The 16,117-nt window shown below is 38.7% G+C and overlaps 1 protein-coding gene across 5 annotated transcripts in view; it reads right to left on the reverse strand.

Annotated features, from left to right (window-relative positions):
* The window catches only part of map4l (microtubule associated protein 4 like), a 103,908-nt gene that overhangs the window by 57,706 nt on the left and 30,085 nt on the right, over nucleotides 1-16,117 (reverse strand). For all 5 annotated transcript variants that reach the window (XM_030404182.1, XM_030404183.1, XM_030404184.1 and 2 more), the window contains 3 exons: nucleotides 7,385-7,471; nucleotides 6,111-6,188; nucleotides 4,595-4,834 (listed from right to left, as the gene is read on the reverse strand). In XM_030404182.1, the coding sequence (XP_030260042.1) occupies nucleotides 4,595-4,834; nucleotides 6,111-6,188; nucleotides 7,385-7,471 (405 nt within the window). The remainder of the gene's footprint in view (nucleotides 1-4,594; nucleotides 4,835-6,110; nucleotides 6,189-7,384; nucleotides 7,472-16,117) is intronic.

Below are 16,117 nucleotides of genomic sequence, written 5' to 3' on the forward strand. Positions count from 1 at the left end.
AAGCAAAAACATTGTTAGAGCTTGGGACAAAGACCAAACTCAGAACTTAAATTACAGAAAGAAGGTTTCAGTGTTTTTACGTTGGTCATGTCATGCTGTTGTATGTTTTTCAAATGTTCATTTTTATGAGTTTTAATTAGTTATGTGATCCTTTATATCTAATACATATTTGATCCAATAAAAAAGCATCTCAGATGAGCTTGACAGCTGAGCCATGCTCACCAGTGTTGGGGGTAACACGCTGCTTTTGTAATGCGTTACAGTAATATATTTTTTTTTAGCAGTAACGGAATAATACAACGCATTACGAATATTATTTCAGTAATGACTTACTACAGTTATGTCAGGCATTACAACTGACGTAACTGATTGAAATGAAGCATTTTTTTTTTTTTTTTAACAGCCCATCCACACTGCACATGATCATATTATTATAGAATATGTGTGTGTTTAATATATATGAGCCTATCTGTTTCGTATTGCAAAGCCTCCAATAAAAAAGAATATTCCTATCTCATAAAATATCCGACTTTGATCCTGAAAGACAAGCCCATTATGTGACTACCTAGAGCTCTTACATAAAATATACTACAGAATGTCGCTTATGCTCAAGAATGAAAGATAATCTTTGTTAGTGTCATTGTGGAACTTGGAGGAAGAGAGGCATTTCCATTACTTTCATTGTAGTGTACACTGAGACCCGATGAGATAAGGCTGCATCACCAGTCAAATCGGGTGCTACAGTAGTAAACATCGGATGATGCATTTAAAGGTGCATCTCTAAAAATTTGAGAAAAAATAACTTTTCAATGGTATTCTAATCCTTTGAGATACACCTGTAAATAAATAAATAAATTAGCAATGACTCTGCATATGCTGCTGATTCCAGCCATAGTAACCATAGTCGGACAGCTTTTAAGCTTCTTTGACACAACCTTTTGAACTCTTCTCAAAATATGTTGTATGTGATGGTACCTGCTTTTATAAATACATTCAACTGTACTTACCTGTCACAGATTTTCTATGGTTCTATAAAGCCTTCATTTGATTGAGTGGGCATGATCAATTTATATTAAAACTGATATTTACAGGTGCTGTTTAACAGCAAAAAAATGGTTTAGCACTGGGCATTGGGTGACAAGACTTTGCTCTGATTGATTTGCATGGCTGTGTCTCATCTCTAGCAGGATGAGTTACATTTACATGTGATGTAAAACAGTGGTTTTATTCGAATTTCCCAAATTGTTGGACAAAGCTGACTATTGCTGGAGGTCTACTGTACATCTACATTTGTCATCTTTAAAAGAGGCCTTACACTGTTTTAAGACCCTGGCTTGTGGTCATTACAAACTCAATCTATATTAATTCCAATGAATACAGTAAAGTTGAAATCTGGTCATATCATGTAAATGTTAAGCTGCATATGGCTCTCATATGGACATAAAAAAAGCTCTTTTCAGTTAAAGAAAAAACTTGTGTGATTCTCTCTTTCTTTTACACATCATCATCATCATCATCATCGACATCATCATCATCATCATCGACATCATCATCATCATCATCATCTCATCCAGAAGGGCAGACCAGGTCTTGTATAGGAAGCAGGCACTCACAACAGAGAAAAAAACAAATGCTGGTAACAAAGTAAATGAATCAGGTGCATGATGAAAACTAAATGTATGCATGTCCAAACAATGGTGATAATACATGGGTCATTGTCACACATGCAGAAACACTTGAATGAGCATAGGGCACATCAAACAATACGGATGTGGAATGTGTTGCAATATCACAAAACAATAACAAACTGTGCACATGCAAGCTTTGACAAACAACAGTATAAATTCTGTTTGCAGTGAAATTATCCCCTCATTTGTCTGTTCCCACTATGTTGTCCTGTTTGGGGCTGAAGACATCACAGTTGGGTTTGGCTTTTTCCTGTGAAGCCATATCTCTCAATTATTTTCGATAAGCTCAGAGCAAACAAGGCACAGAAAGATGAACAGATAAATACAAGCAGACAGACAGAGGGAAAAAAGCCTATAAATAAAACTGTCTGACAAACACACCCCTTTCATTCTGCTCATCATGTCCTGTTCAGGTTTAAATTATCATTCCTCCCATCTCCTCTTTTCCTCTCAATCTGTCTTACATCCCTGGACATAATGTGAAGCCAGTAAAAGGGGCATTCCTCTCTAAATCTGGCACTTTCCCTCTATTTCTAAATAAATCTCAGTTGCTTTTTTCCCCCTTCACCTCAGATGCATCCCCAGCTATAAATAGTGTGATGAGGAGATGAGGCCAGGGCTTTATCATTTATATTTAATGTGATAAGGTATTTAATGGGAGTAAGTACATCTTAATCTCGAGTCTGGCAAATGGCCATGAGAAATGTTAATGTTAGAGCGCTGGCTGCCTCAAACACATTGCTTATATGCAAAAGTGTGGTGTGTGAGATTGGGAATCTGAAATGTTGTGCTAAGGGGTTCGATCTCACTGAAACTCGCTGGTACCTGTACAGACAGATGAATGGGTGTGAAGAGGACTTCCAGATCAGGCAACACAGACAGAGCAGCAGGGTAGTTTGGTAATGTGCTGTCTGTGTCCTGCAGAAGTCATGTAGCTCTAGAAAACCTTGTTTTTTTGTTTTTAACCACTCAGTGACATAATTGGAGGCAGTTTATCGGATTACTTTATACTAGTACTCCTCAAAATTGGAAAATCTGTGGAGAAACCCTTTACTGTCATTGGTACTTCCCGATTCTGCATACTATGTTATAACATTTATATTATAACATATTCAACAGGTTCTGTCAAAAATAATCGTTCAGTACTTTGCACCATATAAATTCAGGGGCCCTGGCACATATGTGGCCCTAATTGCTATGTTGTGCTAAATAGGAGGTAGCCTTCAAAACACGTTTTACTTTAGCGAGTTGTGCAGTTTAAGACACCTGAACAACATTTCATGCTGATCTATGCGAGATCTCAGTCATTTTGGTTAGTTTTCTACCCCTCTTGCAGACGGTGCGCCGCAACACTAAAAATTTCTGGGGAGAACCCTGCTCTTGTGAGTAAGCAGAAACCCGTTTTTACATGAAAGAATTCACTACTATAGACAGCTTGTAGTGGTATCAGGCCACAGGTTGCATATTTCACAAGAAAATATAACAAATAAGTAAGACTTGCAATAACAAAATCAAAGATTCGGTTTTGATTTTTGAAAGCTTACATTTTAGCTTACATTAAATTGTTTTCATCTAAACTATGTAACAGGATTGGCCCTTTCACATACTGTCCACAGATATTTTGCATGTCGGAGCGGTTGGCCTGAGACAGATTTTCAAAATAGCAGCACATGGTTACATCACTACAGTGATGGTGGTTATTTTTATGGTCATACAAATACAACTACAATTTTCATTCTAAAGACTTAGTGAAATGTGTGACAGCCATCGTGAGACCAATTAATTCTATTGTTGTGCAGCAATTCATTTCTGGTAACAGACAGTCTTTTCTCAATTCATCCCTGGTTTCTAGAGGAAGTCTGTTGAAATGTCCTTAAGTGCACTGTCATCTGTGTCACTAATGCATCGTATCGCTTCTTAACAGCGACTAAACTAGACTAGTAACTGTTGCATAACAACCAGCCTGTTCTGCTAGCTGGCTTTAAGCTAGTGGGGCTATCTTTAGTACATCAACAAAACAGAAAAGAGATGAGAAAAAAAATCAAACCCTGAACATGAGTGGTGGCTGTTTAGGCTAACTCAGATGCTGAGTCATTTTTTAAGTTCAGCTGAGGGCTTTGGTGTACTGTTGTTAAAATCTTTAGTTGTTGACCTTTTCGTTCACATGAAGCTTTTCTGTTAGTTAGTTAGTTAGTTAGAAGAACTAACGGTCTGACTGAATCTAAAAAGATGTTCACATGTTGAAATATTTTTTGCGGCACCATCTCTATTACAGAATCTGAAATGCAGCGTTTTGTCACAATTACACAGGAAAACAGCAGAAGGCATGAGCTGTGAGCGGCCTACACGCTGTTTTCTTCTCATCAGACTCCAGTGACTCCTTAAGACACATAACTATGGGTTGCCCTGTGTTTGTTATTGAAAAGGATCATTGCAATGTCCCATCCGTCTGTTGATATCAGTAGATAAAGAGAGCAGCATGCTCAGAGCATAAAGCCATGAGGCAGCCAGCGAGCTGGAGCTGCTCCATCTATAGTGAAAACAACTAGAAAAGGCTGCCCTCTGCTGCTGAAAGCTGTCCTGTGGGATCAGGTTGTATACCTCAGTCACCACCTGCCCCAGCTGGCGTACTACAGAAGCCTGCACCAACTGTTTGGTAGGCAGTACTGTGGGCTATAAATAAGATTAGGATGTAATCTTAGATTTGAATACATTTAAGATACGACCAGGATTTAGATCTAAGTGCTGGGTGAACTAAATCATCCAGATATGCTCTAAAGAGGGTTATGAAACCTAAAACCACACTATATATATCCTTACTTCCTCCTCTTTCTCCTGACTGACTCCACCCTCCCCTACTGCCCCCAGCATACAGTGAAACATGCAACCAACCCTATTTCTAATACCTGTAGAATGATCCAAAGAGTGGATTCCTGGGCCACCAGAAGAAAACATATCACCGGTTTTAAATGGACTGCTGCCACTGGTGTTACTGGTGGTTTTGTTTTCCATGCCAAACAAGCCTGAACTCTTCTGAGTGTCCATAGCTGACACAATCCCAGTCTGGCCCAGAGTGGAGCTCATACTTGTCTGGAATGGCGGCATGCTGGACCCCATGGTCCCTCCCATCCCAGACTGAGAGAAGCCTGATGGAGACACAGAACATAGAGATACATCAACAACATTTACATATAACTTATTAGGTATGTGCAATATATTGAACATGAATAATTACAATTGACAGTCACAGCTTCACAGGCTGCTGATAATGTTACTTCATTTTTTAATGTTTTAAACTAAAATTCAGGCCATATCCTACAAAACTGTACCTCAGCAATTTGTTGCATCTCAGGATATATATTTCTTTTTCTTTCTTTCTTTTCAGCTATTTGCTGGAAACAAGTCAAAACACTCATAAATAGTACCTTTTTGCATTTTAAAAACTCCCACCTGCCTAGCTTAGCCTGTAAGCAGTGGCTAGTTAACATAACACATGGAATTCCTCAGAGAAGTGGCAGCTAGTAGTAACAATAATACTAACTGAGACTACACACAAAGTAAGCACTGAACTAGGCCCTGTTTTTCACCAAACCTAGACTAAGTAACATTAGCATACACTGCATGGAAATCCTGCTGTGTGCCTTCAAAACTACCCTCATTCCAGATATTACATTAATAATGAAGATTGTAGGAATTGTAGAAAATAGCCAGACAATTTTGGTATTTTATGAAAACTATATCAGACACTGAATATATACCAGATGTGTCACATGAGTGCAAAAACTCATAAAATGACTTTGGTGACACCTAACAAGTGAAATAATGTGATGCAGCCAACCAGACTCTCACATCAGAAAATTGCACACTGAAAAAAACACTTTCCATGTTCGTCTCTTCATGAGCACACAGTCATTATGGTTTGGTTTCTGCTCTCTCTCTACCTTCATCATTTACCATATCCCGCCTCTTACTCAAAGACTCAAGGAAATGTTGAATTGCAAAAGAAAATTCGAAATGTTTAGATTTTCCATAGATTTCCCATATTGTTATATATATTGATGTCAGAAAATCACTCTTTATCACAGTCTTGTATACCACTGTTGATACATTTTTGCACAAAATACCAGCTTGTCATGAGATAATGAACTGTTATCGAATGAACTGCCAAGAAAACAAAACATCTTCAGCTAAATAATTACAACAAATATTTCATAAAGCCAGAGCCAAATTCATAGCATGACCACATCATTTCAAATTAATCTTTGAGCCAAATTTGAATGACCAATTTCAGCCAAATTAATTGTTAGTTTTTACACATTCAGTATCTCCAGATACAAATGGAGAGGAGGGATGATATAGCCTTTCTTCAGAGTTTTTAGTTAGAGGTTAAAAGGACATGGTAGGTGAAAAAGTAAAGTGGACCTAGAAATGAGTCAGGCATGCTGCTGTCCTTTGTCTTGTTCATGCTCCACTGATCTGCCCTTCCACCCATGATAGGACCTGAGAGAGAGAGAGAAAGAGAGAAAAAAGACAGACAGACAGACAGACAGACAGATGGGAGAGTGACAGAGGGAGGAAAAAATTGAGAATCAGAGAGGATAGAGAGGGCAGACAGCCAGACAGGGAAAGAGTTAAATGAGAGGAAGGAGAAAGAAAAAGATGTGAACGATGAGGAGAGATGAGGAGCGGAATGAAATGAACCCAAGAGAATGTTAGACTATGGAAGAATTCAACAGGACCTTAATGTTTACAATGTAAAGTTTAGAAATACCAAAAATAGATAGACATCTAACAACACTTTTTTGATATTATGACATGTTACAGTTGGGATACCACAGGTGTTCATAACAAAATGGATGATGCTGTTGAGTTTTAGGCTCACTGCCTTCAATAGGCCAGAGCCATCATTAATGTTTTTGCAGCAAAGAGAAAACACAATGAAGACTTATAGAAAAACAACTTTTGAGTTAATGTTGATGGTGACATGCATTTGAGGAGTATGTAAAAGAACAGTGCTTGATTTACCATTCACATGTAAATGTAGAACACTTGAATAGTTTCACAAAGGTGTGTGGCCAGTACGAAAAAAAATTACATTTCAAGCTTTTAATATTCATTAAAGCCATGGACAGTTTTGCCCAAAAGTGTCATGAAATGTAAGTATAGTAACACTTGATCATTATCCATTAATGGTAAATTTATAGTAAATTCAACTTTTGTTAAAAGTTATTTTATTGTTGACTAACAATAAAATGCTTCATAAATAATTTATCAAGCAGTTATAAAGGATTATGAACATCAGTTGTAACTTTATAATAGCTAATAATTGTTTAATAAATGGTTTATGAAATAATGTATTAATTAACACCTTAACATGAACACAATAGTTAATTATACAACACATTTGTTAACTATTCAATGACAGTTATTTATTGATTATTACTACATTGACTTATATTAATTCATGTACCTTTATTGCATAATGTTACCAGTTTAATTAACTCTATACCTACCATTTATTAACAATGGTTATTATAAAGCATTACCATGAGTATCATTTCAGGATTGATCTACAGGGGCCCCACAGCCCCCTCAAAATAGCAAAGAGAAAGAAAAGATGACTCAAACTTCTGTGCAAACTATACTAGAGGGGAAAACCGTCTGATGTGAGTGACTGGCTCTCCCTCCATCCTCACCAGACATGTAGTCGGAGCTGAAGGCAGGCTGTCCTGGTGGGTCTTGGCGTCCCCCTGATGACATCATTGATGACATCATCCCTGGACCTAAAGAATTTTAAGGGCATTATCACCATTATCGCCGATCAACAAACAGAAACATCACTTTCCAAGATTACTCATAATAACACATTTACAGTTGTGACATATATTATATATTCAAATATTTATAATATTAACTATTTAAGATCGTCACATGCATTCGGCAGGTTTCCTTTTAAAACTCTCCAAGTAGTGAGACAGACCCAAAGCTGTGTGTCACTCTGCTCAGTCAGCTGTTTAACCACCAAACAGGTCATGCTTCCCAAAACCAGCCTCTCCAGACTGTGTGTGTGTTTGTGTGTGTGTGTGTGTGTGTGTGTGTGTGTGTGTGTGTGTGTGTGCGTGTCATGCTGTGTGCATCTTTTGACAGTGAAGGGGCATGTCAGCCACACATTGCTGAAGTGACTATCACCATGGTTATGCAAGAAAATGATGACAGCATGTGCGGTACCCAAGGCAACGCTTGGTGTTGTCAGATGTGTCTTAAAGGATCGATGCACCACCAGCTGAGGCACACATACCAAGACAAGCATAACAACACTCACAAACTCACGTACACTATTGATACATACTGTGAATAAAATGCTATTCAACATCACTATTAGTGGTAGGGCAAATCAGTAGGAGTGAAGTTAAGTACTACTGTACAACAGAAATCAAAAGGACACACAAAGAGAAGATTTACACTGCTGATTCCATTTAAATAAAACTACATAGATAAGTTGTACGAATACATCTTTTTATGCAAAAAACATCATAGAATTCAATGAACACCTGTCAACAAAGGTAAAAAAGCTAAACAGTATGACCTTCACAAATGTGCTGTTAATTGCAAGTGGTGTTATAGTGTGCACCTCCTGTGATGGAAAATCTAATCTGAGTATACTTTTACTGTTGTTAATATCTCAGTTTTTTATTATAGGTGCTGTTAGGTTATTAGTATCATTGATCAACGTTAAAAAACATAAGTAACACTGCATTCAAAAAATATATCTAAAATAAAAATAATCAAGTACAAATTCTTCTAAGTACTGTATAAATGCCCCTTTTTTCCAGCATTAACCTTCCCTTTCCACTAGACACAAATATTTGTTGACAATTCTCAGATATTTCCAGTTGGAATTCTTATAAATGAGTATTATCTTGATCTGTGTAATTCATGTTGTATAAAAACAGCTGGAGCGAGTTCAAATAGACCTGCATTTCTATAGCGCTTTTCCAGTCTACTGCCTGCACAAAGCAGTTGCCATGCAAGGTGCCAATTGTTCATTAGAAGCAATTCAGGATCCAGTATCTTGCTCAAGGACACTTTGACATGCTCTACCTCCGGAGCTACAGCCGCCCAATGTGATCCCTGTTTCTTTCGCATGCATTAGCCTGCTGCGGCATGGCACCTTTAATAAAGTCTGTTTCTGTATCTGAAACACAGACCGCATGGCCAACAACACGGAGCAGCTACAGATTAAGATATATCACGTGACTCCTAAAAATACGTCAATGAGCATTCAGGGGATACAAGGAATCATATTTTTGGCAGAAGGCCAATATCAGTATAATGATGGTGATCATGAATAATAGAGTCTACACTCACTGGATGGAGAGTGTAGAGAGAGTCTGTGAGCGCAAGTGTTTCTTCATGGACGTATCTATTTTTGGTCTGTAAAGGTGAGACATCCATGTATCGCTGAGTTTACATTCAGCTGACACACACAAACACACACACCCACACACACACACACACACATACACACACAAATAACTGCAGAGTCATTGTAGACAAATGCCACAGGATTCTTTTTTCTGTCTTGTGGATCTCTTTCTGTGTCATGTCTGTTTTCCCAAAACAGTGCCACTCTTCACATAAATCACTTTGGATACCTTGTTTTGCTTTCTCTACTTAAGCCTGCAAAATGATACAGTATCTAAAAGAGCCTTAAAATAACATAATCTCAAAGTTTTCCGTAAGCGGCTTTACACTTTTGCAGAGTTTGATCGTTAGCTGTTATCTGTCTTTTCTTTGTTTGGGTTAGGGTTAGGGGATTCCTTTTTGAGGGACAGGGGTCAGATTTTCCTTGTTCAAAGTATAGTGACTTTGTGTACAAAGTCTAGTGCCTCTTCTCTGTGCCTGTCCCCGCTCTGCTAACAGAGAGCTACAGTAGCTGATGTTAGTTTAGAAACATAAACTGAACATAACATAAAGTAATGACAGGCTTCTAGCACAACACAGAAGTTCCACAGTGCCCCTTAAGTGTCTTAACAGACTGTTTAAGGTTACAGTTATGACCCTAGAGTTGCTGCTGTGTGTGTTGTGTTTGTTTTCCTTCAGGTGCCTCCCTCTTCCCTTCTTCCTCCTTGGAAGGTGCACACCTGATTCCATTCACTTTCATTTTGTTTTAAATGCTCTGTGTGGCTTGCAACAGGTGCCAGTGGGCCAGAGAGGCTGTGATGTTTCGTATGAGCTAGTGTACGATTGGTAAGGTGCTAACAAGGTGTTAGTGATTCAACCGTTAACAGCAGAGTTGCCTAGTGTTCTTGAAAAAGCCTCTGGTGACATTGCTTATCTTTCCTTTTTTTGTAGGACGATGACATTTTCCCTTGAAGGTGCTTGTTCTTCGTTGAATAAACTTTGTTTTCATATAATATCTGTGAATAAATCATGTTTGTGCTGAAACTCCTGCATCTTGTGCTAAAACAGTGTAACAACAAAGTTTGCGTTAGACAGACTTTAGACACACACTGCTGTGTCTGTCTGCTGTGTCCTCTTTAAAAAGTGACAGTCTGGTTCTTGGTGAGAGTGGAGAGTCTTTCACTGTTGAGTCAGGGCTAGCTGTTAGGCTAACTGTCTTGATGAGTGAAAGTCAGACATCTGATATTGATACTGTAGCATCCTGTCCTATCCTTATGACGAGCTAACGAGCTGCAAAAAGGGGCTCTTAACAATACATGTAAGCGCAATCTGAATGTCACAACTATTTCTGAAAGCTATGACTATCACTAATAGTATGGAAGTATCTACTTTGCTCACTCTGATACTTGTCTTTTCTCTAAAAAGCTGCGTGGTTGCTTGCTTCCTTCTCTTACTTCTTACTTAGAAATATGTTGACCATGATGGGTTCAAACTTTCTTGTTGGATACTTTGTAATCAGGAAAAAAGGCCTTAAATTTCCTTAAAAATCTACTCAAAACTTATCAACATTTTAGTCAAAATCACAATTTTAGACTGTAACCTTCAATCACATATTTTACTTAATCATTTAGCTGTAGTTTATGGAAAATGTAGTGTTAAACTTAAAAGACACTGGTACTAATGTTTCATAGAAACTACATACAAACATACACATTAAATATATATATAATTATAGCTATAGTTTTTTTCTCTCAGACATCAACATTACAGACACACACTCACAGACACATACAGCATGTGCGTGCAAGAACAGTCTGAATCCAGACAGTACATTGAGGACAGCAGCCAGTATCAAGCCTCAAGGTCAAACACCTTTTTTTCAAAGGTGCTTTTTATGGAGTTTCTGCATCACTTGACTGGAAGCTCTTAGAAACACAGCTAAGGGATACAAGTGGGGAACCACCACAAAAATAGCTTTCATTGCGTAGTTTGAACAAATACACTTTGACAGGCTCATCCCTGTGCTGGAGACGGACTGCTTGTACCATCCTACTGACAAGTATTAACTTGATTGTACATATTTAAACATCACATCACACTGTTGCACTAGGTGACAGGTTAATTCATTATCATGAAAACACACACACACACACACACACACACACACACACACACACACACACACCTACACACACACACTCATTAGTCATTTAGTTTTCCTCAATCTCACATTCATTGTCCTAGCCTAAATATTCATTAGAGCACGAAATGTGGATTAATCTCTAAAAAAAAACAGTCCCTAACAGATACATCAGTTCTTCCTGTTAGAGGAAATTAATGAGCTTTTTTCAGAGCCATATATTTGTGAGCCAAGTATTGAAAGACAGACTAACATTGTAGGTTTTGGTTTTATGGGATTCATTGATAATAACAAGAATATAGAATATTCTTGCCCAACCTTATTAAAATGGCAACCATTGGGAATGAGTAAAGAAGACAGATTTTCAATACGGGAACTTGAGAAGTAAATGTAAGCAAGTTTACAAGGGAACCGATAAAGGCGCCAATATCAAACGATGTGACCATGACTGCCCAACCACTTCCATGTGTTCTTTACATTGCTATGGATGTTAAGCAATACATCCAGTAGAGGGCATCTCAGGGTTTATGGTAAAGGACAACAAACATGGTGACAGTGGAGGAGGGTGTGATAATGTACCTGTTATCAGAGGCTAAGGGGGAGGCAGCATTAAACTAAGTCCTTATATGTGGTCTTTCGCTTCCTCAATTTGTCATATCTGTCTCTAAAACGTGCTCCGAATGAAATGGAAACACTTAATTGTTGCAATATACCTTTAAGGATGCTTACATGGCCTACAGCTCATCTATTTCTTCACAGAGGTCAGAATGCAGGACTGTCTGCTGTGCAGGGCCTCTAAAGGGATTGGAGGCTGATGTGCACTTGGCGATGATGGCCCATACACTATAGGGGTACCCTGACTGAACCCAGCTGCACTTAAGCTCACAGCAAGAGTACAGATGCCAGTTGAAGGAAGTCAGCCTCTGGGCAAACCTGCTGACTCTATATTTAGAGAAACATCTTATGGGTCAGTTACAGTTGGGCAACAAGGTCAATATGAAATACTTTAATTTCAATGTTGTGCCCCTGTCCGATTTGAGGTTCATGCTTTATGTTTTGCAATAAAGCACATCATTTTTTTAGCTTTTTATTCATGACTACCATAATTAGAAGTTTGTCATCATCTGTGAATGCCTGTTTTTTTACCTCTTCTTTCTGTTTAATGGATGTTTAGACATTTTCCTTTAACATACGTTAAAAAGACATGATGATGGGGGGGCCGGTTCAAGTCCCACCCGGACCAAAAAAAAAAAAATGATGTGGACTGGCAGTTGGAGAGTGCTGGTTCACATCCTGGGCATTGCCGAGGTGCCCTTGAGCAAGGCACCAACCCCTAACACTGCTCATTGGGCGTCGTGGCATGTGTGGCTGCCCCTTCGCTCATCTCCTCTACACTACCTGTGTGTAATGTGAAAAAATATTTTTTTTAAAACTATTAAAAAATAGTATATGATCCTATATTTCTCCTTGACCTGTCCATGTCCCCTCCTCCCACTTTCATCCGGCTAATATTTCCGTGTGTATATTGCAAACGCTAAGGTTTCTCTCTGTCTTCTCTCTAAGTCAAGGACAGGGGAGGTTAGTGTCAAACTACAGCATTCTATCCTTAGTCACAGCTGTCACCATCTCTGGAGAGAGACAAGCACTTAGAGAGAAGGAAACAGGGGAAGGGTGAGAAGTGAGGGACAGATAAGGAGACAGTGGATTTGGATGGAGGAGGGGGAGAAAAGACAGAAATATAAGCGATATTTTTTCAATTAAAGGACCTTCTTTATGCAACAATTTTTAAACATAATTATTTTCATATTTAGCGTTTGATTCTGGTAGACTGGAATCTGGTGTAAATAATTACAATTAGAGTGGAGACGACTGTTAGCCTCATTATACTGAAGATGCACATCTTCAAAAAATGGGTCACAAACACAGTTTCAGTTTTATTACAGGTTCATTATTTTAAATGCGGAATAGTTGATCACTGTAGATTCAACAAATGTCACTTAAACAGGAAGACATTTTTAGTATTTGGGGCAGCAGGATGGTGTACGTGGAAGTCATGTATTAGTCAAAATAAACTCCATTGTGTTAGGGCATGCTGGCGATCGGGACAAGTCAATCAGGGAAACAGTGTTGCTCACTGATGTGTGTTTCATAGATTTAGACAGGAAAGGGGAAATAATATACTACATATGAGGCACTGATACACAGAATCAAATCTTTGTTTGGTCTTCTAATGTGCTCGGATGACACTGAAAGAAAAACTAAGAATATCAGCAGTTTTGTTCAGTCATGCCAACATTGAAAATGGCAACATTTCACGGCAAATCAATTGTTGTAAGTTAGTAAGCTCTTGTGACCATAATGTTGACAGACGAACCCCACCACTTCCACGTAGTTACAATAACTGTAGCTTGCGCCAATTCCTAATAATAAAGGAGGCCTTCAACTAATACATATTTAGAAACGTTATGCATTTGCAGTAAAAATAAAGATCTTAGTTTCAAAATTTAGGATAGCCAGTGATGGAATGTACGTTGGTATAACTTACTCAGGTACTCTACTTCAATGCAATTTTGACGTACTTAACTGAAGTATTTCCATGTTCTGCTACTTTATACCTCCATTCCTCTGCATTTATTTGATGAATTTAGTTACTTTGAGAATGGCCAGGCTGATAATCAGTCTATCCCGAATTCAACTAGCCCTGCGAGTCAGTCCATCACCAGACTTTGGGCATTGGCCATTTTGCAGGTACACAGATATACTGTGTTATAAGGTGCTCAGTCAAAGCCAGAAATTAATACTGGTCTTTGTCTCCACCAGTGTAACAATAAAACGTTTTTCAGCCTAAATAGTACTTATACATACTGTGACAGTGATATCAGTCATAATACACATGGGCGTAAGGGATGATGAAGATACAAAGGTAGAAGATACATTTCATTTTTGTTTCGATGATGGATGGTGGGATTTCCCTGAAGGTGAGAACCTTTTACTTAAACACAGAGCAGACTAACGATCATCTACAGCAGAGAACAAAAGAGAGAAACAAATGAATCAGATCATAAGTAAATAAAAGGTAAGTAAACACATGGTACACAAGTGAGACAAAGAAACCAGAAGATGTTCAGGTAAATCACTCCGTCCCCTGGGTGTTTTGGATGGTGCTGTGCTCCTGACAACCATTAACAGCATTACAACACACTCCAGATGCTCTGGAGTCCAATCCCATGACTATCGAACACATGATGTAAATCTTGTTACTGTGACTGACAGACTGAGGAACTGGTGGTACCTCTGGTGGAATTGCTTCTCAACTAGACATACAGGCTCGGTTTGTGATTCATATTACTACAACATTTTGTGTTTTCACCACTCTCTTCCCCAGCACTTTCAAGAACACCTCAAAGGGACAGACTGAATTTAGCTGATCCAAACTTTCAAGGCCAAGCAGAGAGAATCACATTTTATTCATTTTATTAACATTAACATTAAGCAAGAGGGACCTAAAGGATTATGTGTGCAGTGCAAATCAACCAATTTAGGGTGTCAGGGTTGTCAAACTCAATTTCATCCTGTTCCACATCAGCTTTATGGCAGCTCTCAAAAGGCTGAAAGCAGATGTAAGACTGTATCATTACAGCAGAAGTCTAAAAAAAAATAATGGCATTCAGACCTTAAAGCAACATTATGTAAACACTGAAATCAGATGAAAAGCTGAACTGTATGGGTGGCTGTGGCTCACGGGTAGAGCCAACGTCTTGTTATGGGAAGGTCACTGGTTCAATTCCCCTGGTCTGCATGTCGAAGTGTCCTAAGGCAAGATACTGAGCCCAAAACTGCTCCTGATGTGCTGGTTGACTTCTTGCATGGCAGCCACCACCATCAGTGTTTGTATGTATGAATAACTCGAAGTCGCTTTCGACCAAAAAACTGTCAAATGCCGTTCATGTAAATATGTTTGTCTTTAAGCACACTTACAGATTTGTATCATTTTTTAAGATTTGCTCATCATTCCTCGGTCATCAGTAATGATTACATTGTTCCTACCAAGTTACTTGCTGCCACCTAGGAATTTGGCGAGATCACCAGGAAGGCCAACAGGGCAAGAAACACAAGCAATCTGTCAACGAGACAGGTTCATTAAAACAACTTTGCAAACTCAGTTTGCTGTGTAGAGAATCATTACAGATTACAGATGACTTGTGTTTTTAGCTCAGTCAGACTTTGCTGTAGAGATATTCCCTACCAAAACTACAATTTTACTCTGATAAAATGATAAGTGTTAAATGAATAGCATTTCCCTTTCTTAATCTTTTCAGTCTTATTTATTACCCTCAAACTGTCACATTATAACTGATACTACAAGTGAGAAGTTCAAAGCTTACACGATGGAGGCTTAAATGTTACACAGCTCAGATCATCTGTCTGTCTGTCTGTCTGTCTGTCCGTCCTTCAGTCAGTCAGTCAGTCAGTGTTGGACTCGAGAAGTGCTGAAAAGCTTCATTTATGTCTCACTCACAACATATCTGCTGAACTCTGCACACTCACTCACACGTCCTTATTATTGGCAGTGACAGCCAATAGGTGTGTGTGTGATGACCTCACCAGAACTGCATCTGTGTGAAGCCGCTGGCATTGATGCTCCAGCATACTGCAGTCACATGTCATGTGCAGTGTACTGCGTGTACTGTAACACACGCCGCAATACAGCACTTGATAATGCAGACGTCCCTCCCTTCTCTCTCTCGCTCTCTCTCTCTCTCTCTCTCTCTCTCTCTCTCTCTCTCTCTCTCTCTCTCTCGCTCTCTCGCTCTCTCTTCACTTCAAACTCGGCCTTCATTTTCATCTCAACTATACCATGTCAGTGTTTCACGACTGTATCTTG

This window comes from Sparus aurata, chromosome 21, assembly GCF_900880675.1.
Source record: "Sparus aurata chromosome 21, fSpaAur1.1, whole genome shotgun sequence".
Taxonomy (NCBI): Eukaryota; Metazoa; Chordata; class Actinopteri; order Spariformes; family Sparidae; genus Sparus; species Sparus aurata.